The sequence below is a fragment of the Lepus europaeus genome, chromosome 1, assembly GCF_033115175.1.
Source record: "Lepus europaeus isolate LE1 chromosome 1, mLepTim1.pri, whole genome shotgun sequence".
NCBI classification, from domain to species: Eukaryota; Metazoa; Chordata; class Mammalia; order Lagomorpha; family Leporidae; genus Lepus; species Lepus europaeus.
Window position 1 is genome coordinate 100,749,811 of NC_084827.1, and position 24,346 is coordinate 100,774,156.

The following is a 24,346-nucleotide window of genomic DNA, read 5'->3' on the forward strand; positions in this document are numbered from 1 at the left end:
TACATTGGCTTCTAGTCCTTCTTTATTTTTTATCATCTTCAGGATTTTAAAAAATATTTGTTTAATAGCACCTCCAATATAGTTGTCAGAAATGCCTTACATGATTTCATTTTCTTAATTCTCAAAGTAACAACAAAACATGTAAAAAAAAAAAAAAAAGACTGGGGCACTCATAGATATAGAAGTTGCCAAAAGGAGTTTGAACTATGGGTAATTTAGACCATACCTTGGATGAACTTGCAGAGAAAATAATAGCTACCCAGGAAAGCAGTGAAGTATGATTAGAGTTCTGAGTTTAATATCTGCCCTTGATGACATTAGTTTTGACCTCTAATATGAGTTGATTCACTATAAACAAGGATTTCGTGTATGGTAATATACTTCAGCTATTCATAGTATGATAATTTCATAGTCTAATGCATAAAACTATTATGGCGAGCTCTGATTATGTGAAACTTTACTGATAATGCATTTCATAAGATGAATAAATGATTATCTTATGACAACAGGTGCATTTATTCTAGCTGAAATTGCAGTTCAGGTAAATTTGAAGTTTGAATATTCAAGCCCGAATGAAAGGTCATAACAAGTATCATTTGATTTGCAATTTTAAAAAGAACAACTTAAAAATATTAATATTTTATTTACTTGTAAGCTTTTATTATTAATTCTACAGAATAGCCTGAGAAGTTATTATGTAAAAGAAATTTAGGTCTTTTTGGAGTTGTCTACTTGGAAGCCAAACTTATTAATAGCACAAATGATGCTTTTCAAAGGTATGTAACATAAAAAGCACTTCTGTGGGAAATGACGGTGACTTAAAGTGTGACAACATGCTTGGTGTTTCTTGTGAGCAGAGCCTCATTTGTGGTATTCGACAGAATAATCCTGTTTACATCCCCTTGACTTTTATGTTACCAATTGTTTTATTCCTACATATTTTATAAAACTCTTAACATAGCATTATTTTACTGCAACTGGTCAGTTTTCTTTTAAGGAAATTGAGAAGTAAAAAATGTTAATCCTTTATAGTTGCCCACGTGTTTACCATTATAGTTCTATTCAACCAATGCGTTCAAGTTTCTTCTCAGCTCATCTCCCTTCGCCTAAAGAACAACTTCCTTTAACATTTCTTGTATTTCTTGCAAAAAATCCTCAGCTTTCATTTATCTGAAAAATTTTTATTTCACTCACTTTTAAAGGGTACTTTTATTTATTTTTTTTTTATTTTTTTTGCCAGATACAACATTCAGAATTTGCAGGTGTGTGGATTTTCCTTTTCTTTCAGCACGTGTGGAGCTGCCATTCATTATTTTCCGACTTCCTGTTTCTGACAGGCAGTCAGACATCATTTGTATCATTTTTCTCATTATATTATCTATCTTCTCTCTGACTGCTTTTCAGATTTTTCTCTTTAGCTTTCAGCAGTTTTAGTTTGGTGGACCCAAGTCTAGTATTCTTTGCATTTAACCTGTTTGGGGTTCAGTGAGATTCATGGAATGTAGATTGAGGTTTTTACCCAGACTGGAAAATGTCCAACTACTATTTAAATTTTTTCATGCCCCGAACTTCTTTTCTTCTATAACTCAAATTACACAATTTAGAGTAACTTCTGACTTCATAGATTGCTGAAGCTCTGTTCACTGTTTTTAAATCTTTTTTCTCTGTGTTCTCCCAGTTGCTTATTTTTTTACTGATCCATTTTCAAATTTTATGTCCTTCTGCAGCCTCCAGTCTGTCATTAGCCCATCCAGTGATTTTTTTTCATTTTAAATACTTCAATTTGGTTCCATTTTTATAGTTTCCATGTCTCTGATGATATTTGCCCATCTATTCATTCCTTATTGCATCTTTTTCTTTAAGTCTTTGAAAACATTTATAATAACCATTTTAAATTCCTCCTCTGATGATTCCATCTCCAGAGTTGTCTCCAGATCTATTTCTGTTGCTATATTTTCTATCTTTGTATTCATATATTCCTGATTTTTTTGCATGTCTAGTAATTTAAATTTAAGATTTATTTATTTATTTGAAAGTCAGAGTTACACAGAGAGATGAGAGGCAGAGAGACAGAGGTCTTCCATCTGCTGGTTCATTCCTCAGATGACCGCAATGGCCAGAGCTGCGCCAATCTGAAGCCAGGAGCCAGGAGCTTCTTCCAGGTCTCCCATGCAAGAGCAGGGGATGAAGGACTTGGGCCATCTTCCACTGCTTTCCCAGGCCATAGCAGAGAGCTGGATTGGAAGTGGAGCAGCCAAGTCTCCAACTGGCGCCCATATGGGATGCCGGCACTGCAGGTGGCAGCTTTGCCCACTACGCCACAGCGCCGGCCCCTAATTTTAAATTGTATGTTGACTATTGTGGATGATACATAAGGAATCTAGATTAGGTTGTCTCCCTTTAGGATACTGCAGGTAACTTAAGTTACTGGCAGAGCCTTTTAATCCTGTGAAAGATGGCTTTTGTTCTTTGGTAGGTCTCTCTCCAGTTTGTTTTAGCCTTATGACTTAATTTGTTCTATGTCTGGTCCTTACTCCTAAGACACAGCTTTTGCACAGTCTTGCCTCAATTCCTAGAGTGCTCAGCAAGTTCTTCCTTCTGACTAGGCAAGAATCCAACATCACCTGGTTTCTGGGCTCTGGGTGGGGTAGCAGCTTCCCTCCACCAGACCTGTACGTGTGCCTTGCACGTGCACAGCCCAGTGTTCTACTTAAGACTTACGAGTGACTCGCACACAGACTCATATAGCTCCTCCTTTCCAGTTCCTTGCCCTGCTCATTCTAACCACTTTCACACTCCCTGATCCCAGTCTCTCCCCTCACCTCACTAAGTCTACTCCATATAACTTGAGCCAAGCTCCTGCATTGTGTTCCAGAAAAATCCTCCTAGGCAGCAAGCCAGGTAGATGTAGGGCTCCTTGGGGATTTCCTTCATCTCAGGGATTACACTCTGAATTGCCTATTGTCCAGGGCCTAGAAACAGTTTCCACAGGCATTTAGCTCACTTTTGTAGTTTATGTGGGAGGGCACCAGTTTCTCCATCACGGCTGAAAGCAGAAGCCTGAGCTTAGGTTTTCATGAAGCAAATCCTGGCAGGCAGTCGATGCCATTCAGCCCACAAATTGATAGCAGTTATTCCAATGTAAATTTCTGCTGAATTTAAATCAAGATTGGGGTTCAAGCCAACCAAGCCTAATTGCCTGGCTCCAGCTCCAGCATACCCTTGGTGTTACCCGACCATCGCTGTGCCATTTAAAGTGGTACAAATGTTTTTTGTAATGATTGTAAGCCCTCAATAAAATATTAAACCACATTCTATGCACTCTGACAATATAGCATAGATATACATAATTGGCTTTAGATGTAGTTGATAAGATAAAAGGAAAGGAAAGGAAAACTATTGCAGAAAATCCGCCTATTTAGAACAACTCATTTTACAGGCATGATGATATTAATAAATACCTGTATCATGATTGCAAGCACATCACCACAGCCAACCTATAAGAAAAATAAGAAAAATAGTTCCACTGTTCCTGTTTTACAGATGGGGAAACTGAAGCTCCAAATAATTAATGTGTTTTCAAAATCACAGTAACCGAAGGACCAAAGACCTAGAATCCAGGCATTCAACCTCAAATTCTGTGCTATTTGTGCTGTTATCTGCCTCTCTTAGCATTTGCTGTGTTCTTAATGTCTGTATAATGATGTTATCATCCAGCCTGTTCCCCGTTCTGCCAGAAATCTCCATTTCATCCCTGACTGCAGTTTTAGATCATCTGGCTGCTATGCAAAGAATAGATTGTGGGTGGGCAAGGGGTAATATTTGATGCATAGAGAACTGGTAAGAGACTATTAGAGTGGTCCAGTCAGGATGGAGAGAATGAATGGACCTGGTTTATGTGAAGTATTTTGGAACTAGTCAATAGAGCTTGCTGATGAATTATTTGAAGAAGATAAGGGAAAGAGAGAAATCAAAAATGGCTATATTTTGTTTTGAGCAAGTATGGATTCCTGTGTGGATAGTGAATAGTCTCCTTGCCTCCCATCTTGTCTAATTCTGGTACTTTTTGTACTTGGCCAGTGGAGTTCTTTTCCATATAAGTGTGACCATGTCACGTTTTCTCATGCTCCTGCATGAAAAGCTCCATTAGCCTTCTGTTCCTTTCATGTAGAGACACATGTAGGCACCTGGATTTCACTAACCTCCCCCACTTAATTACTACTCCTGAATTCCTTACCTGTGTCTAACATTAGTTACTAGTGCTTACTTCTTGGGGCAATGGGAAGGATGATGAGATAGTGAGTACAGAGCTCTTGACACAATAATGCCTGATGCAAGGAAACTTAGTAAATGAGAATTCCTGTGATTGGCATTAAGATTATACTTTTTAGTTTGGCATGTAAGAACCTGTAGAGAAAACCATGTATTATCCAATATTTGTATCTCTAACACCTACTGTGACACCTGTAGCATAAAATGAATTCACTAAATATTTTGTTTGGGTAGTTAGTACAAGGGGTATTCAAAGAGTTCACAGAAAATGCCTATTACAAAAAGCAATCCAAAATTGCAAAAATAAATTTTACAGCAAAATAAACTTACCTTTTAACTACATTTCCCATGGACATTAGGAGGTACCCTGGTGTGTGTGTGTGTGTGTGTGTATGCTTGTGAAAACCTACCTCTTTGCAGTATACCAGTCAAGTTTATCCATGAAGACTTCCTAGGTCAAATGGAACACTGGGGCTTTAAAAATATAGGAGAAGTATTGGTTGGTGGCTAATTATTAAAAATAATATTTAAAGGTTAATTGGGTATTAATTCATTTTTTGATTAACTGCTTCCATCCCATAATCAGAGTCTGCATATTTGTTGTTCTGTGCACTATTTTCTACATTTCTGGTCTTCACATAATATAAACATAAATTCATGTTTAACTAGGATAATCAACCGACAATCAAATGACATTGGAAGATTCTATGTTAAATGTTAGCTGAAAAAAAGCCAAGTGTGTGTCCATGGCGTGCTCATGTGGCTTAGCACTGTGATTGAGGGTGAAGACTCCACAGGCAGGCTGTCTGAGTCCACATGTTGCTCTACTGTCCACTGCCCATGTGTCCATGTAGCCTCTTTGCCTCAGCTTCCAGATCTGTGAGGTTGCCCTAAGAATAAGTGAATCAACACATGTGCAGTACCTAGAATGATGTCCCTGGATATAGGATCACTTTTAAAATATTTTTTTTCTTTTTTATCTTTTTTCTGCCTCTATCTTATAATTAAGAGCAACCATACATAATGAGTTTCCTAAAAATCACTGGGCTCATAGCACTGGTGATTTCTAGGCTAACACCAGCTCTGCCCGTTCCCACCAGCCCCTCCTCTCTCCTCGTGAGTGACATCTCGCTTAGCTGAAGTGCATTATTTACCTGTGCTGATTGCTTCCATAGGTAGAATGATGTAAAATTGGGATCAGGAGGAAGAGCACTGGAGTAGACAACTTAATCATATTGAGAATTCTCTTTGTTCCCCATGCATCTGGGCAGCATGATGTCTTCAAGCTCACAAGCATCTGGGACCCTGCCTGCATTCATGGGAAGAAAACTTGCTTCTGTATTTTAGGATTTTTTTTGGTAACTTCCAGGCTTTGTCTCAGCCAAGCTTGTTTACTTCGATAGCAAAGGTTTTGTTCAGTGTATTATTACATCGTGGGCCGTCCTCCTGAAGCCTGTTTTGCTCATGCAGGGAGTTCGCCTGGCGTGACCCCGAGTTGCCTGAGGTCATTCACATGCTGCAGCACCAGTTCCCGTCTGTCCAGGCCAACGCAGCAGCCTACCTGCAGCACCTGTGCTTCGGCGACAACAAAGTGAAGATGGAGGTACAAGAGCAGCAGCCGCAGTGACTCTGCCTTTCCTCTTGGCAGTCCTGTGCATGTATAGTTAAGAAATCACCCGATGCAATTCTGAGACCTTTTTAAAGGGATTGTCTTGTTATTAAAAACTTTTCCTTCTTAATTTAAATATATCTCAGGAAAAACTGAGATGAGTGTATGAGAATCTTTCAAAAAGTATGTGGAAAAATGGAATTAGAATATCAACTTGATTTGGAATAGAAAATCTTAAATCCATATTTTTCATAATATGCATTTTTCATGAACTTTTGAAGATTCCTCCTATTTGTTGAAGTGCTTTCAACCTTTTCAAATTATGTGTCTGCTTCAATAGCTTATTTAGAAAACATGAACTAAAAAATCAACCTGTGTATTAAAGATACTTCCAAGAGTGGGCACATGACATAGCAATTACTAGACTCATATTCCACATCAAGTGCCTGGACTTGGTTCCCAGCTCTGGCTCCTGACTCCTGTTTCCTGCTGATGCATATGCTAGGAGGCAGCAGTGATAGTTCAGGTAATTGGGTTCCATGGAGGAGATCTGGATTGAATTACTGGCTCTTAGCTTCAGCCCAGTCCAAACCTTGCAAATACAGGAATTTGGGGGGTGAACCAACAGGAGAGAGCCTGCGCTCTCTCATGGCTTCTCTCTCTCTCTCTCTGATATATGTGCTCTCTTTCATATGCTTGCTCGCTGTCTCTCTCTTTGCCTGTCAAATAGATTTCTTAATGTTTAAAAAATAAAATACACGGAAACTATAAAAGATATTTCCAAAAATCTATTGGATAAAAACAGTAATATTCTATGAACTAGTGAGAGATGCTAGTCAAAATTGATGCCAACTACAATTAAGTGAAGTTACAGAAGATTTATAACCGTTACTAATGTTGAACATACATGAATATTTTATTTCAGATTTTAAAGGTTTTTGGTGTTTACAGAAATACAGCAAATTATTAGTTAATGGCTCATGTCTATTACTTACATTCTTTCTTTTAATGTTTTAGGCCTTTTTCCCTGCTGGAATGTCATACAGAACTAAAGCTCTTTTCATCACTTTAATATGCAAAATAGCATACCAGCTATAGACCATATGGAGCATGTAGTAAATAAACCCCAGAAATATTCAAATACTGTACTAATGGATTGACACATGAAAGAATATTTGGGAGGATTAGCCTAAAAGACCAATTCTGGAAACTCAATAACTTCAGTCAAAACTAACTTCCTGTGATGTTTCTGACCCTACAAGCAGCTTTGTTGTATTTGTGCACTCGCTCATTGCACTCCTGGGTGAACCTCAGTTCCCTGTGTGTGGTCAGAGGGCCAGAGGACTGTGCTGCCTGCATGTGGAAATTAAGCCTCAATCTCCCATCTTTTCTTAAGCCATGAACCCAGGAAAACAGAATCCTCTTAAAGAGTGTCCTTAGAATTTCTAAAATGTGTGTTCCTTAGAACAGAAACCAACCATTTTTAATTTTTTTTTAGTTGTTTGCTTTATGTATTAGAGATACAGACAGCTCCCGTCTGCTAGTTCACTCCCTGAACACCTACAGCAGTTGGGGCTGGGACTGAGCCAGGGCCAGAGCCAGGAGCTGGAGTTGCAGTCCAGGTTTCCCATGTGAGCATCAGGAATCCAATGACTTGAGCCATTATCACTGCCTCCCAGGGTCTATATAGCAGGAAGCTAGAGTCCACAGGCAGTGGACTCTATGCATTTTTTTGTATCTAGGTACTGCCTAGATACAGTATTGTATCTAGGTACTGCCTTGTGGGACCCAGGCATCTTAACCACTAGGCTTGAACACCTACACCTAAAAAAGTAATCCTTTGAAATGATCTGGAGTTATCCATGTCCCACCCAGATTGAACGTTCCATCACAGATTGTTGTTTGATGACTACTTAATCACATGCCACTTAGAGCTGATACCTAGTTTTTTCCATTTCAGGTGTGTAGGCTAGGGGGAATCAAGCATCTGGTTGACCTTTTGGACCACAGAGTTTTAGAAGTTCAGAAGAATGCTTGTGGTGCCCTCCGAAACCTTGTTTTTGGCAAGTCCACTGATGAAAATAAAATAGCAATGAAGAATGTTGGTGGGATACCTGCCTTGTTGCGACTGTTGAGAAAATCTATTGATGCGGAAATAAGGGAGCTTGTTACAGGTAGGTAGAGAATGTGATCTTGTCCTTGAGGAAATGCTGTAAGCAGTCTAGACTGTCCTCTTATGTGGTGGCATTGAGAAGCATTTGGAGGTTTTCAGTAATAGATGGAGAGAGAGGTTGCTCACAACTGTGAAGACCGAGTGTAATTTAATCAAGTCAGAAGGCAATTGCAGTGCTTTTGGGTCATCTCTGTTAGGATCAGTCATAGTGCATGTTAACGCACAAGTATTGGCTAGCAGATGTCTTGTTCACGGGGGGCTGAATATGTCATTTTCTATTATGCATTCCATAGTAAATCTACTTGTTTTAAATAGACCAAGTCTCCTTTATTGCAAAATAAAATATACTTAATGGATTGCCTGTGTCCATTTGGTTCAGCCCATGTCTGAGTACCTGTTCAAATTCCCAGTCTCTTTGTAAGATTCAAGGGATGTAAACATGAATAAAAGCCAGCCCTGCCCTCAGATAGCACTCAGACTGGGGAGCAACACAGGTGGTTCTGTGACCACCGGGGAAATGTGGCAAGTGCCATGACTCAGGAGAGGTAGCATCAGGAGCACAGAGGCTGCCTGGATGATAAAAGCCAAGGTTGACCCAAAGGATCAGGAAGTAGCTGGGTAAAGAAGGGAGATGTTTCCAGTCACTAGCAGAGCAGGGCCAGCAGGAGGGAACTGCTGGGTCATAAATTTACTAGAGGAGAAAGCAAGGCCAGAGAGATACAGACCTAGTTTAGAGAACTTTGATTAGGAACTCAATGGTTATCCACATGCAGTGAGTATACTGGGGCTTGGCATGGCCAGCTTGGGCTTTTCAGTGCATTCTTCCAGCATGTAGCAGGCGGAGGACAGGTCAGCCTAGTGTCTGGGAGGCCTGTGATGGAGTTAGCAGCCCAGTGATCATAACCGCTGAGCTGGAAGGATGGAAAGAAGGAATGGAGCGGAGAAGCAGGAGCCGTTACACCAACATCGCATGGTCTGTCTGTGATGGTCCGATATGGGAAGGGAGGGGCTGGGAGGAGTGCGCCTCGCCTCTTCCTGTTGGACTGCACACTGCAGTGCTATAGTGGAGACTTCTTGAGGCTGAGGGTAAGGACAGATTCTGTAGCCAGATGAACTCATGGCAGTTGTTCAAAAGAGAGTTCAGGGAAAGTACTAAGTATTCATTGGCTGGGGAGTGGTAAAATGAATCACAGTATTCTCACAGAAGGAAACCACATACAAGGGTTAAACTAACCACATTAGAGCTATGTGCAGCAGCAAAGAGGAATCTTGAGAAACACTTCCAGAATGGTAACTGCACTGTGGTACTGTTTGTATGCAAAGGTTTTAAACATGCAGATTGCAACTGTAAATTATTATTAGATATAGGAACATGCAGTAAAAAACTTATAATTAGCATGATAAAAATAGATAGAGGATAGTAGTTACCTGCATGGGGAGTAGAGCGAGAATTTGGGATTACAGAATGTAGATTCAGTTCTGTTTCTTTAGAAAAATCTAAAACAACTAATACAAAAATGTTACTATTTGACAAAGCTAGATGGTGGATACCTGGGTGTTTGTTTTATATTTGCCATGCTATTTTTCATGCGTGAGATATTTAATTTAAAACTTTAACAGCATTTCTTCAAAATTAATCCCATTTCCCACTGGCTTCTACCATGACATCAGGAGTTATAAGTTCTGTCAAATATAATTCAGTAACACTTGGGAATATATCAAACCATCATACATCTAATATTAATGAGATTCCACTTTCTCATACTATACTAATGTTCAAACTACATCACTGATATATCACTATACTCCCAGTAAGGTAAGACATGTATGTGCTGAAGGTAGAATACATTTTCTATATAATCGTAAACTCTGGAATGGGCTGCTTGCCTTTATGTATTTGAATACTTATGCCTTAATACTTCTAAATTACACATTTATTTATTAGTATAGATTGGCCCTTCCTAAAGTGCTTTGTGGGCATCTTACCCTCTCATACTAAAAAATAAATTACACATAGATATGTGTATATAAAATGAAAGTTAAAGCAAGATAAATAGAATTAAGAAGAACACTGTTATTATCCATCCTTGAAGTCAACACAGTCTCTGTGACTCTGCCCAAAGATTGACCCTGTCCTGCCTTTTAGGGAGGCAGGAAGGCCACCTGCTATTTGTGGTATATTTGATGTTTTCTCATCCCATCACTTTGAACTTCACTGTGTGATGTCCAGGTGTCTTCTCACAGTAACACACCCTCGCAGCCAACTGAGCTGAGGGGTCATGCAGGTGGTGGATCCCGAAAGACCAGCAGTGATCCAGGGACAGCCTGAGGTTGAAAGCCCAGCTTCTGCTCACATTTGCCTCCCTCTGGATTAGCTAGACTTGTGCTGACTTGGTCCTTGTAGCCTTCATGGGCAGCTCATTTTCTGTTCTGTCATAATTTCTCACTGAAGAAATCAATCTTTTCTGGATTTTTTTTTCCCCGAGATTTTTTTTCCCCCTTGGGAGAAACTAGTACATTCCCTTTCCTGAGCTGAACTCAAGGAAGCTGTGAGATTTAGTGATAACCAAGAAGAGAAAATACAAGAAATTTGGGTGGGTTTCTTTTTTCATTTATAAATAAATCCAGCTTATTTGAAGTAAAGCCAGACTGCACTACTAAGGGCTTTTATGCACTGGTTTCCTGGGGCACCCTCGACGTGAGTGCTGATTAGATGCTTTCCTCCATAGTTCTTCATTCCTGTGGGGACAGAGCATGGTTGTTTTGTTTGTTTGTTTGTTTTTTGACAGGCAGAGTGGACAGTGAGAGAGAGAGACAGAGAGAAAGGTCTTCCTTTGCCGTTGGTTCACCCTCCAATGGCCGCTGCGGCCGTTGCACCGCGCTGATCCGAAGCCAGGAGCCAGGTGCTTCTCCTGGTCTCCCATGGGGTGCAGGGCCCAAGCACTTGGGCCATCCTCCACTGCACTCCCGGGCCACAGCAGGGAGCTGGCCTGGAAGAGGGGCAACCGGGACAGAATCCGGCACCCCAACCGGGACTAGAACCCAGTGTGCCGGCGCCGCAAGGCGGAGGATTAGCCTATTGAGCCACGGCGCCAGCCAGATCATGGTTGTTGAGAACACAGATGTTTTAAGAGAGATGGACCCTGGCCTTAAAGAGAGGATATGAATGTTTCTAATTCAGAAAGAGCTATTTCTCCAATAGAGGGTATCACTTCCAAGGTAAAGCTAGCTACAACCTGATAGGAGTTTTTCTCTTTGGGAACATCTGCCAGCAATAGTAGGCTTTAAGAAGCATACTTCTGCCTTCTGTAGAGCAGGGGAACCAGGAACTGCTCTGTAACTGTGTGCTTTTACTACTAACGATTTGTTCTGTTTTGTGGACTGTTTATGGGAAGTTCTTTTCAAAACATTGGCAGGAGAGTGATCAGAATATAAACACTTCACTCAGTTGCCACAGGAAAGGAGCTGGACCAGCTTCCAGGCCTAGAAAGCTAAGAGCCAGCCTGACCTGGGTTTATATGGAAACACTTTCTAGCCAATATGGAGCTACCAAGGGACAGCGACCTAGCATAGTTGCTTTTCTGTGTGTGTGTAGCCCAAGATTTATAGAGACAACAAAATTATTCACTCCCATTTCTCATTCCTAAAATTTAATGGTACCAACCTTAACTGATGTTCAGTAACATTTTACGAGTGACTGATCCCTAATACCTGGTAAAGCATGAAATTCAGAGAACCTTGAGCTCTTCTCTCATTGACCTTTCCACAAGTCAAATACTCGTAAACCATCTTGAAATCGTAGAATCACAAAGTTGGAGGAGACCTCAGAATTCATTTTGTGTCATCTGCCATTTCATGCACAAATCTCCCATACAACTTCCACAAAAGGTAGCTGCCATCATGTGCTTGAACCCACCGCGGCAGGGAGTCATTAGTTTGTGGAGTTAACACAAAAAGCAGGGTTAGCCAGAAAGCTGCGAGAAGACCTTTACTGTTACTTGAGGCAAGAAAGATAAACTTACACAAGCTCATTTTACTCCCAGTGGCCCTACAGAAAGTCCAGCTCAGCCCTGGACCTGGCCACCGGGCTCCCTCCTAACTGGATGGGAAGTGCACCTCTCCTCATTAAAGCACCTTGGCTTTCCACATGGGCTGCAGGGCCTCCTGGGAGGCTCTCACCCAGCACGCCCACCAGTTTTACATCTGTAAAATCCCCTTGGAAAACAGAACAATGTCCTTCCAGATGTCAATGTTGAGCCAATGTCATCCCCAAATACCATGGCACTGGCCTGAGAGTTCTTCAGTAACAACTATCGTCAGCTTAGGATCATGAGCTGTTAAAGCATAATGAACTGCCATGTTCAAAATATTGTATAATTTAAAGAAGCTAATATCTTCCTTGGAACTAGGTATTCTTCCATTCTTAATATCAAGTAATTCAACCCAGTTATTAGTCCAACATCTTTTTTTTCCTAGTCCCCTTTGTTTCAGTTTGGCAATTTTTACAGTACTTACGAGAGACAGTTCTATCCTTTTTTCAAAAAGATGACTTGCCATGGCTTTAAATATAATAACCGCTGGGGGCCTGTAATTTTGGCCACATCTTTATTTTTTTTGAGGGGGGAATTTTTGCCAAGTGCATTTCCCCAAGACAGTATGGCTGTCATTGTTAATTAAAATGGTTCTCTAATGTGTAACATGATTCTTATGTTTTCTTCATTGTATTGAACACTTTCCAGGTTCAAATCTAATAAGTTTTCTTTTACCAGTAATCAGTGATGTATCTGGGTGCTTAGGGTGATTTTTTTTTTTTTTTTTTTGACAGGCAGAGTTAGACAGAAAGAGAGAGACAGAGAAAAAGGTCTTCCTTTTTCCGTTGGTTCACCCCCCAAATGGCCACTACGACCGGCACACTGCACCGATCTGAAGCCAGGAGCCAGGTGCTTCCCCCTGGTCTCCCATGCGGGTGCAGGGCCCAAGGACCTGGGCCATCCTCCACTGCCTTCCCAGGCCACAGCAGAGAGCTAGACTGGAAGAGGAACAACCAAGACAGAATCCAGCACCCTGACCAGGACTAGAACCCAGGGTGCTGGTGCCACAGGTGGAGGATTAGCCAAGTGAGCCGCGGCGCTGGCCTGCTTTTTTTATTTTAATTCCAAAAAATTTGCCACTATTTTGTTTTAAACTTGAATATTATATAAAGTTTGGTGGTTCTCCAGTTGGGTTATGAAATGCATGTCTACTGAGCCACAGAGTATAGAGGGAAAGAGAGAGTATCTTGTCACTAAAAAAGAAATGTTGAACTCATTTGTTCAAGATACTTAATATTTTTAAGCTAGGAAATGTGAGTTTCATGTTACTGACAATTCTGAAAGCAGCAAAACAACAGAAATTAAAGACATTGCACAGAATCTAGAGGCCTGCTTTCTAATGTACCAGGTGTCCACAAGCTATCACACTTCTATTACCCTCTATTAACACTGGTGTTCACTACCAAAAAATAGCTTTTGTTATTCAGTAATAATAGATTTTTGTTTGTAGGACTGCTACATTCACATTCCTTCCAATTTAGCAAGTGATTATTCATCCATATGGCTAAATAAAATATTTCCACACTATTACGAATTTTTGCATGCCAACTATGGATTCCAGACACCATGCAGAAAATGAAATTGGGCTTATTCCCTCCCTGATCATTAGTTCCATATTTCTAATTATCTGAAAATTTAGTTAGAAAATGATGGTTGTGTACTTAAGAAAGGCAGATAGGCAAGGTTAAAGTTTAGCAAACAGCAGGGGATTCTGGCAGAAGTCGTCTTTTCTAAAGTGCGAGAGCTTAGTGGACGTACCTTTAGCCTGTTGGACTCTTACTTGCCGTTACATGGTGAAGCAATTTGCTAAACGGGTCCTGCTGGCCTAATTAATATGCCTTCAAAATAGTCATTTGTTCTCCGGTTCAGACAGGAGTCAGCTTATTACCTTCTGTAGTTTTTGTGGACCGTGTAGAGCTGTTAGGAATGGTGTAGGAGTTTTCAGAAATAAAACGTCTATTCCCAGTTCCCAGCCCAAATCAGGAAGCATCCATGCCAGTTGGTTCACTGTATAAAATAATAACAATGGGGTCCATCTCTTTGTCTCTCATTTACTACATATTTTAAACTATAAAAATTGGCAATGAGAAAGAAAATGACAAATTTTGAAAACTTGAATTGGTAGCAAGACAAAAACCAATTTGTTATAAACAGGCCAATTCTCAACTCATAGAGAACTTTGAATTGGAAGGGTCCTGAAATCAACCTTCAACTCTGCTTACCACCCTCCTCCTCCACCTTGGATCAGGGGTGGGAATTTGGGATCCAGAGAGGTGGAGGCGCCTGGTCTCCAGGTTGAGTTCCTGGTGTGCTGGTTGGGAGTCCCAGGCCGCTGAGCAGCACTGAAAAGGAGCAGAATCGGAGGATATAAAGGCTAGTTTTCAAATGTTCTTTTCCTTGTTCTATAAAAGTACCACCAAAAGGGGTGGGGAGGAACAAACCACAGTATCATCTGCCTTTCACATTTTACCAAGAATTATACAGAAATATCCTAGAACTTCCCCACCAACTAGTTACATCCAACTGTATTGGAATTCTGTATTTTGAAATTAAAAGAAAAATCATCCTAAGCACCCACATATATCAGTGATTACTAGATTACTAGAAAAAGAAAATCTATTAGGTTTGAGCCTGGAAAGTGTTCAATAGTGATCACGTCTATGTATACAATTGTACTTTGCTTAGAAAATCTGTGAAATGTGATTTTCTGTTGTATTTTAAGAGTTATCTGAGTATGAAAAAGATTTAGGCTTGGAAGTTGATGAGTAGGACCTTCTATTTTGCATGTGGGCTCCTGAGCTCCAGCCAAAATGGAGCAGTCAGGTGTGGACACCCTGAGGTCACAGAGAGACTTGCGTGGTCAACCATCCATCCTTCAACACTGAATTTTGCAGCAAAGGAAAGGCCTCATAATGAGGCGGGCAGTTTCTATGTAGACTGCACAGCCTAGAAATGCAAGAAAGGCGGGGAAATGTGGAGAAAACTGCCAGACCAGCTCCCTCCAAAGCTGTGTGGCTTCCGAGCCTGACTGCTGTGCTGCAGCCCTTGTGTCCAGGCCTGTTTGTCTCAAACCTTCCGCTGACACCGCACAACTAGGTTGCAGACTTAGTGCAATTGCTGATGAGCAGGTGGTGTGTTCCTGGATCAGAGGTTCCCTGTGGCAGATAAGACTGCAGGGACTGTTCCTTGGGTCACTCTCAAGGGTAGTCCAGATGACCTCATCCTGTGTCAGACCCTGGACTGTCCTGCATAACAGCCGGGTGGTAGGACCACTGCCCTCGCTGCTACTCCTGCCTCAGTGTTTCTGTGATTTCCTTTACTAACTGTGTAACAGAAGGAGCCATCCTTTATGTCCTCTATGGGCAGTTCTCCGTTGGCACTTCTGAACTATAGACTTACTTATTTTCAGCAGAAATGGCTTCCCAGGGAATATAGGACCGTACAACAACGTTATGTCATTAATCTGCTCCGCGTAGTCCTGAAGTGCTGAAATTGCCTGGAATAAAGAAGAATGTGTTAAAATGCAAATGTGGCTCCATCAGTCGGTCTCTAGGATTGATGGATCCTGCTGAGGTGCTGTGATCCATGTTTGTGCCTACCAAATCACAGAAACACAGACCACCTCCTGTCCTTGAAAAACATTCAGATCTGCGGCTCTCGTCAACCACTGGGGAGAAAGTTCAGCAGCCTGAGTGATCCCCTTCACATGCCCTGTGCTGGCTTGGGCCGCACGGGTGCAGCTGCTGTGCTAGCCCAGGTCTGCAGTTCCACACTGCTCCTTCTAGGGATTTCCTACTCTTCAGGCCACCTGAGCATCCTCTTGCCACTGCAGCAGGGCCTCAAGGAGCTTGCCAAGGCCTGACAGGAGTGTGCACGTGCTGTGTGCAGACAGTCCCAGGGAGCCTGGCAGGGCCAGCAGGTAGGAGGCCAGCTATAGGCCCTGCCTGCAGGCTGGGAGCAGCACTGCAGCCAGCTGCCCTGGGGGTCACGACACTTGTCCTAGACCCCTCTGCTGAGGTGGCAGTACCTTAGGAGCCTGGCGAAGTATTCTGTCCCTCCATGGCATGTTTCCCCCAGAATTTACCCAGAGAACAGCATGTCCCACTCATAAGCATTGCTCCCCCATCATTTCAGTTCCTTCCTAGTCCCATTGGTGATTCTCGGGGACCCTGTCCTGGAGGGAAGATTGAGCAGTTACCCAGCAGCCACACGTGGCGGACATTCTCTGTGGCACAGCTCTGTTGCCGTTACTCCCTTGATGTCCACGTTGCTGTGAAAAGCCCCATCTTCACCCTCGCATGCAGACTGATGGTTCATCTTCAATGCACCCTCGGTTTGCATCAGGCTGCAAATTTCCTCCGTAGACTCTCCCTCTCCCTCTGGGCCTTCCCAGCCCTCCTAAACTATGATCCTGAACATAGGTTCTCCCTCTCCTGGCCATCAGCCTCCTCTCTGCGCACCATCCAAATCGGCATGGCCACCGTCCAGGCCACCTCCAGCTTCCAGCCTCCCCGCTCCTGCTCACTCACTGCCCAGGGCTTCAGTCTGCCAGCAGGGCAACCTGCTTCACCCTGGCTTCTGCCCTTTTCCCTGAAGCCCATGAGTGGTAGCTTCCATCCTACCAAATAGGAATGTCCGTGCTTTGCAAACCATCCAGGCAGAGGTGGCATATTGTTGTGCCCCTGTGTGCTTTGCAGCCAGATTGACCTGTTGCTCTGCCATGGCAGGACAGAATACTTCGCCTCAGGCCACTTACTCGCCTCGGTCAAACAGCAGCTTCCCCAGTGATGAACTGCAGCTGCTGCTTGGTGTTTGTGAGGACACATGTGAAGTGCCTGGCATACAGGACATTCAGGTGTCCTGTAGTTTGTCACAGCTGCCTTATGTTGTAACACTTTGTGGTCAGGCATCCCAAGAGAAGGCAACATACCTGTACATCTTCCCGAGTGTCTCCATAAAGTGAACAAGTGTCCACCAGCACTGCCTATGGAAGCATAATGTAATTTTACATATCCTAGTAGCCATATTAAGAAAGAATAACATATTTTAGTAATGTGTTTTATTTGATGCAGTAGTTCAAAAGTATGTCATTTCTCCTAATGAATATAAAAACTATTGAAGTGTTTTTCATTCATGTGTATGTCAAACTTTTAGTGTGCATTTTGGCTGGCGCCACAGCTCACTAGGCTAATCCTCCACCTGAGGCGCCGGCACACCGGGTTCTAGTCCCAGTTGGGGCGCTGGATTCTGTCCCGGTTGCTCCTCTTCCAGGCCAGCTCTCTGCTGTGGCCCGGGAGTGCAGTGGAGGATGGCCCAAGTGCTTGGGCACTGCACCCCATGGGAGACCAGGAGAAGCACCTGGCTCCTGGCTTCGGGTCAGCGCAGTGCACCGGCTTAGGCGGCCATTGAGGGGTGAACCAACGGCAAAGGAAGACCTTTCTCTCTGTCTCTCTTTCTCACTGTCCACTCTGCCTGTCCAAAAAAAAAAAAAAAAAAACTTTTAGTGTGCATTTTATATATCTCAATTTGGATAGGCCACATTTCAAGTGCTCAATAACCACACGTATCTAATGGCTTCCATATTGAACAGTGCAGATCTGTACAAGTTGAGCATCACTTATCTGAAATCCTTGGGATCAGAAGTACTTCAGATTTCAAGATTTTTGGGGGTGTTTCAATATCTACATGGACTTTGAAGTTGAGCATACCTAATTTGAAAATGTGAACTACAAAATGCTCTAAAATCTGAAAGTTTCTGAGAGTTGGCACCCAAAATGTTTTGGGTTTCATTTCAGAAACTTAGATTAGGGATAATCAACCTATGCCATGCATTGGTAGAGGTAGCATAAATCTAGAAGGTATGAGGTGCGTATCTTAAAGCCTGGTGGCAGGGGATATGACAGTATTGTAGTAGGGTGTAATCATCATGGCGTAGGGTGTGGTCATCATAGCACTTTGACGTTCTTCCAACAAAAAGACAGATTTATTAAAACCCCACTCGTGGTGAGGGGAGGACATTAGGGACAGCCACGGAGAAGAAATGAAGATGTCTGTTTTGCAAGTTCCAGAGTGTTTCAGCCCGACTATTGAGGGAAAAACCATGGAGTCATGTGCTGGGAACAGACAGGAGCCCTCAGCTCAGAGGCCTGCCTTCCTACTCTGTAATCAGCACACTGTGGCTCTGTAAGGTGCACATAAACTCTGATCCTCATAAGCAATCTACAGCCCTAATGTAATGATACTCATAATATTAGACCTAATTTTTTATCCCCATTTTTCAGTGCTTGCAAGGTAGGTATGCATGACAGCCACGTGTTGCAACAAACCCGTAGATGCAGAGTAGCCAGCAATGGTAAGGCATTTGTACCAGGTAGTATACAGAGAGCTAGGGCCTAGTCATGAGAGCTGAATGTCAGGTCACCAGCTCTGTGCTGGGATGGTGGGACAAGACCTTGTCTGCATCTCCTTTAATATTCTTCATGCCCCCAAGGCTGGGGTAGTTCTTCTTACATCAGTGGCATCTTGTGAAAGAGCATGACTGAAACAAGAACATCAAGAACAGACTGTGAGGGTGAGACTAACTCATGACAGGAAATTCTGAGCCATGTCTAATGATATTTGAAGCCCAATGGAACTTGGCTGTTTTTTTTTTCCTTTTGGCAATATCTACAAACACTTTTTCATAATTAGGAAACAGGGCATGAATTGAATAGTATACAAAAATGAATGATTTAAGGTTGTCTTTCATAATAGAAAGAAAAAACAAGCTTGTAGGCTGTTGTGTATTTATGCTACCAAAGGAATCACATTTTCCCCATGTGGCTTGGTTGGATTTTAATGTCCTCTTGAGAAATACATTTTTCAAATAGTTGCTATTATTTTAATTAATCAGTAAAATCAGCTTATAATATGACTATAAAGTTATCAGCTGGCCATTAGAATAACTATAAAGCTGGTTTTAAACATGAGCTCTTTCAAAATTCTGCAGCATAGAAATTATGTGCAACAGTGTTTTAATTACTTTATTCATTCTTTGTGGGAAAATGAACTTTCATCTCTTATGGCAGTATTTCATTGTGATTATTGGTTACTCATAATTATGTGTACTTTTTCCTGTGCTTGAGAATAAAAGCAGTGTTTTCTACAATAATATCTATGAAATTCCCTAATATTTTCTAAATTAGTTTGTATATGTGTATTCTTTGTCCTCTCAACAAATAGCTAATTGCTTTAAATTAAATAAAATCTCAAGCTTCCCGAATCAAATTATAGTTTATTTTTAACTTTTTCTTTAGGAGCCAGTTGATAATAGAGTGTGCCACTAAATATTTTTCAAGCACATTTTGCATCAGGATGTCAGAGCTAGAGGTTTGTCATGTTGCGGGAGAATGCTAATCCTGCAGCTCTCTGTTTGCTCATCAATCTTGCTACATCTGGGAGCTGGTGTATTTTCTATTCATTAGGTACGGCCCCAGCAAGACATTTCCTGACCCATTAAATGAAGCCCTACACATACTGAGTAGAGAGAAGATTGTTTTATTACTACTTTAGTGAAGCAGAGTGCACACAGGTATTATTAGCTGCTCTTAAGGATGGTGCTTTTTACTTTGAGTAGAAAAGCCAAATTAATCTTTCCGTATCAAAGGCTTTTGTGTTTAATTGAACTATTTCCATTCGGTCTTTGTTGATCAGAACCAGTTCTTTGGGCTTCACATAACCTTATTTTTGGAGTACACAGTGAAGGAAAACAAGTGTCTTGAGACTTGCTTTGATGTTCAGGATGGGCAGCTAAATCTGCCCCAAATGCTGTAGCTCTTTGTGTTCCTTGTGAAGTGCAGGATTAGGGGGATCATATAACGCCCAGTGCAGGATGAGAAGCTGCCTTTGTGCAGGTCTCTCAGATGCCACATACTTAGCAAAAATAGAATCTTTCCCTTTAGTTCTGGTCAAGAAGGACTTTGAACATTTTTTTATTGAAGTTGCAGAAATGAAACCCTGAGTTGCTGTGGTAGACTGGTTTTATGATCAATAAGTCACCTTCTTTGACCAGATAGCCTCGTCAGCTTGTCTGCTGAATGCCAGCCCTGCCCCTTTCTGTTTGACAGTTTGAGGGATGGGGACACCAGCTCGTGGGTGTGACACTGACCGGATCCTGGGAAATGGAGCAGCAACAGGACTCTCCTGTCCCTGGTAACTGAGATGATTTCCCCGCCTGTTTGCTTAGGTCTCACCGTGAAAGGCAAAACTGTGCTGACAGGTTCTGATCGTTCTGTTGCTCTCCCCAGTTAGCAGCCTTCCAGTCACTCGTGAATACTCATTTTCAAGGAAAGGCAGGAATGGGGGAGGTAATACTTACGAGCTAAGTCTGATGAGCAGAGGAAAACAGGGGGGCAATCCAAAAGCAAATACAAGATATAAGATGGATCCATCAACAACTACTTTTTGAGCACTTACTAAGTGTCCTGCCTATGTTATAACGACACATCTTTAAAACCAGATGATGGTGGGGTATTTGTTCCTCACTACCTATTGAAATTTACTTTCAAATTAGAAATAGAAACATCATCCTTTGAGAAATCGACATGTACAATGTCAAAGGTACAGTTAGATGAGGAAGTTAATTCATTTGGAGCGGCTGCACTCTTTAAGGCGTTAGCCGTGAAGCACACAGTGCTGGCACAGAGCAAAGCCACAGTACATGGAGATTTTACTCGTCTTATATTGATTTCTGAACATTTGTGTGGTGTCCAATCCCAAGTAAATAGAACGGCCTGTGGTGAACTGCAGAATGACATGCAGCCCCACTGGGCATTTTAAATGCCTGCGAAGGAGGATAAAGTGCACAAAAGTCTTGGAAGCAGCATGGAAAATCTGGGGCGTCCTCACGTCTGGGAAATATCCTCTCACCAAAGCTAGCCAGGAGCAGAGGCAGAAACAACAGAAAGCAACTCTTTTTTTCCAGTGACCAAGGAATCTGCAGGCATCAGTGTGCTTAAGAACCACTCTTCTTCTTAGTCATGTTTTTACCTGCGTATGGCACAGGTTGTTCAGTTTTCTTTAGAGACACGATTGGTTCTCTGCATCTGCAGATACAACCAACTGTGGGTCAAAAATAGTCCGAAAAAAATAAAAACAATTAAAAAAAAAGAGGCAGGTGTTGTGGCACAGCAGGTTGAATCGCTGCTTGAAATACCCACATCCCACACTGGAGGACTTCCATGTGAGTTCTGCCTCTGCTTCTGATTCCAGCTCTCTGCTAGTGCACACTCTGGGAGGCAGCAGGAAACAGTTCAAGCACTTGGGCCCCTGACATCCATGGGGGAGACCTGGATGAAGCTGCAGGCTGCTGCCTTCATCCCGGCCCAGCCAGAGCTATTGTGGATTTTTGAGAGTAAAGCAGAGGAAAGAAAATAGCACCCTCATTCACTCTTGCTCCACCTTTGAAATAAATAACAAACATATTTTAAACTGGCTCTAATAAATATAATACAAATATTAAAACAATATAGTACATCTGTTTACATGGCATTTCCATTGTATTAAATATTTCATATAATCTATAGATGGTTTATTTAAGCATAAAGGAGGATGTGTATGTGCAGGTTATATGCAGATATTACTCTGAATATAAGGGATGTGTGCATCTGTGGATTTTACTATCCACAGGGGTCCTTGAGTCAATCTCCTGTGGAAGCTGAGGGATGACTGTGTGTCTAATTTTACACTCAGACCCTCTCATGTGCTGTCTCTACTTTTCAGAAACCTTGCCTTGCAGTTAACTTTAATGGAATGCATGTATTCCGTGAAGTAGAAAGGAGCTTATTGGAAAATGCAGTTCTCTCCCATGTGTTGCATTTCGTGGAGAAATATAAAAGCCTCTGACAGAAAGAGAATTTGTGCCAATGGCACTAGGAAGCACATATTATAGAATTGCCAGCCGGGGACTCTCTCCTCATCTGTGGCTTCTGGGCAGTGTGGTGCCACTGTGGCTCATCGGTGCCTTGGTTGGCCTTGTTAGCAGGAAATGTTCGACCCGTGCTTGCGGCAGCGGTGACACCTCACCCTGCTGCGCCTTGCCCTGCTCTTTCCTCTGTCTTCTCTTCCTTCTCCTGCTGTTTGCTCAGGACGGATTGCAGAAGAACTGTTTCTCATCTTTAACTCCCACGATCATGGTCATCAGCCCTCCAGTACTTTTCCCTAAGACGGAGCTTGTCAAATGTCTTTCAGATATGAGACCCTTTCTTGGAATAGAAACACAACAAAGCCTGATACTGAGCACAGACTGACGTGGGGCTGCGCTGGGTCATTGAGATGGGGACCTAGAGGCGTGTCTCCAGTTCTCGCCCACCGCTCACAGCACAGGTTCCAGAATCCAGAAAGCAAGTTTAAAACATTGTATAGTGGAACATAGCCAAGTTTTTAAGAATCCATGGGGAAATAGCTCTGGCTCAGAATTTAAGTTCTTTTCTTAAGTGCCCATGGTGTATGCTGCCTTCTTACCAGGATCCTGTGTGTGTGTCCCAAGATAGTTGTATAAGTAAAGATTTGTCATGGTGAAAGAATGAGTTTACAAGGTAAAGTAGGGTCTTCATCTTGATTCTGACTGTCCAAAACCCTTCCATATTGTGCCCACCCCTCGTTAGGGAAGAACCAGTCTGGGCCTAAGTATGTGAGCCATCCCTGATTCTGGGGTCCTCAAAGGCTGTCCTTTGGGGACAGTAGGAAAGGGAAAGGATGGAAGCCCCCTGCAGAGCAAGGAAACCAAATTGGCAAGGTCCAGAAGCCAAAGCCAAGTGAAACAGAGTGTGGACACAGGTGGAGAACAGAACGCAGAGCCAGGGCAGCATGCAAGGTCCCTCTGCAGCAGGTGCACAGGCAAGCATGAACCTCTCAGTTCATGGCCAGAGTATTGTTTTACTGCCCAGTTCTAAACCTGTGCTTCCACCTCTCCTTCCTCCACAAAGGAAGCAGCTCCCGTGAGCGCTCTCATGCTCCCCTGCCCGGCAGTGCACAGCCAGAGCGGACGGAGCATGCAATGTCTGGGCTGGCTTCTCGGGTCAGGACACTGGAGGAGTGGTTCTCAGCTCGTCCCTAGCCCAGCACTCTCTGTCAGTCACGTTCATGTACCTGACACCCTGGCCAGATTTTGCCAATTCCCTCCCCTCTATGGGGCCACAAGTGTTTGTGTGTGGGTTGCTACTTCTGAAAACACTGCACAGACCCCTGAGCAACTTGCCAAGGATCCATCAGCAGCGTAGGGCTCAGAGGGGCTTCAGGGCAGAGAAAACCAGGGGCACCCTCTCTCCACCCCGCCTCATGCTCAGGAAACTGTACTGATGTGAAAATGGTGTTAGAAAAGGTATCATCCTGAATCTGCTCAAATTGCCATAAACGCAGTTCTTAGCCAATGTGTGCCATAGCAATAATGTACCCTGCCTCATAGTTGACACAGAAATGAAGATCTTCTGTTTGCTTATCAATTTGAAGAATGCCAATAAGCTACATTTAAGGTCTGTTGTCCTAGAAGTCTTGAGATGAATTATAATATGGGTGGCTTTTAATTTCTTACTAGTTTCACCTGTATCCAGAAAGGAATGCCACTAACTTTAAAGCACATGATAACAAAGCTCTTACAGTAAAAACATGAATGTTTTAATCTTACCTACATAAGAATGATGAAGCAAACATAACAACTCTCCCGCCAGTAAAGTGACTGCGGGCACTATATTTAAGCTTGAACTTCCTGGTAACAAAAGAAAGAATGGAAGCATGATGAAGAGAAACATACACATTTCTTAAGAGAAAAACATTTTTTCCAAGGATGGAGTTCTGAAAATGTTGTGTCACATGGCCATTGGATATAAGGGACAATGCAATGAACAGCAGTTTTACAAAAATCACAGATGCATTATGTTGATAACCCTTGCTTGGACTGCACCCCTGTCTCACACAGAGTAGCTCTAATTTGCTTTGCAAAAGCTATAGTCATCTCAGCAGATAGAGAGCCTCTAAAAGTTGGAGTGCCCAGGAAGACGTGGGTAATTTTATTGCCAGAAGCTCATGTGTGTTCACCTGGCGTTTAGTACCATTCTGTCCATCTGCAGGCTGGTTGCAGTATAGACCACAGATTAGGTTTGGAACAGCCTGAGTTCTTATCAATTACGGCTAATATGCTTATTTCATTCCTGAAGCTGCAGGATC

The 24,346-nt window shown here is 42.4% G+C and overlaps 1 protein-coding gene across 1 annotated transcript in view; it reads left to right on the forward strand.

Annotated features, from left to right (window-relative positions):
- The window catches only part of PKP4 (plakophilin 4), a 254,871-nt gene that overhangs the window by 205,698 nt on the left and 24,827 nt on the right, over nt 1-24,346 (forward strand). Inside the window, exons 10-11 of the mRNA XM_062187042.1 lie at nt 5,743-5,875; nt 7,842-8,055. Coding sequence (XP_062043026.1) covers nt 5,743-5,875; nt 7,842-8,055 — 347 coding nt within the window. The remainder of the gene's footprint in view (nt 1-5,742; nt 5,876-7,841; nt 8,056-24,346) is intronic.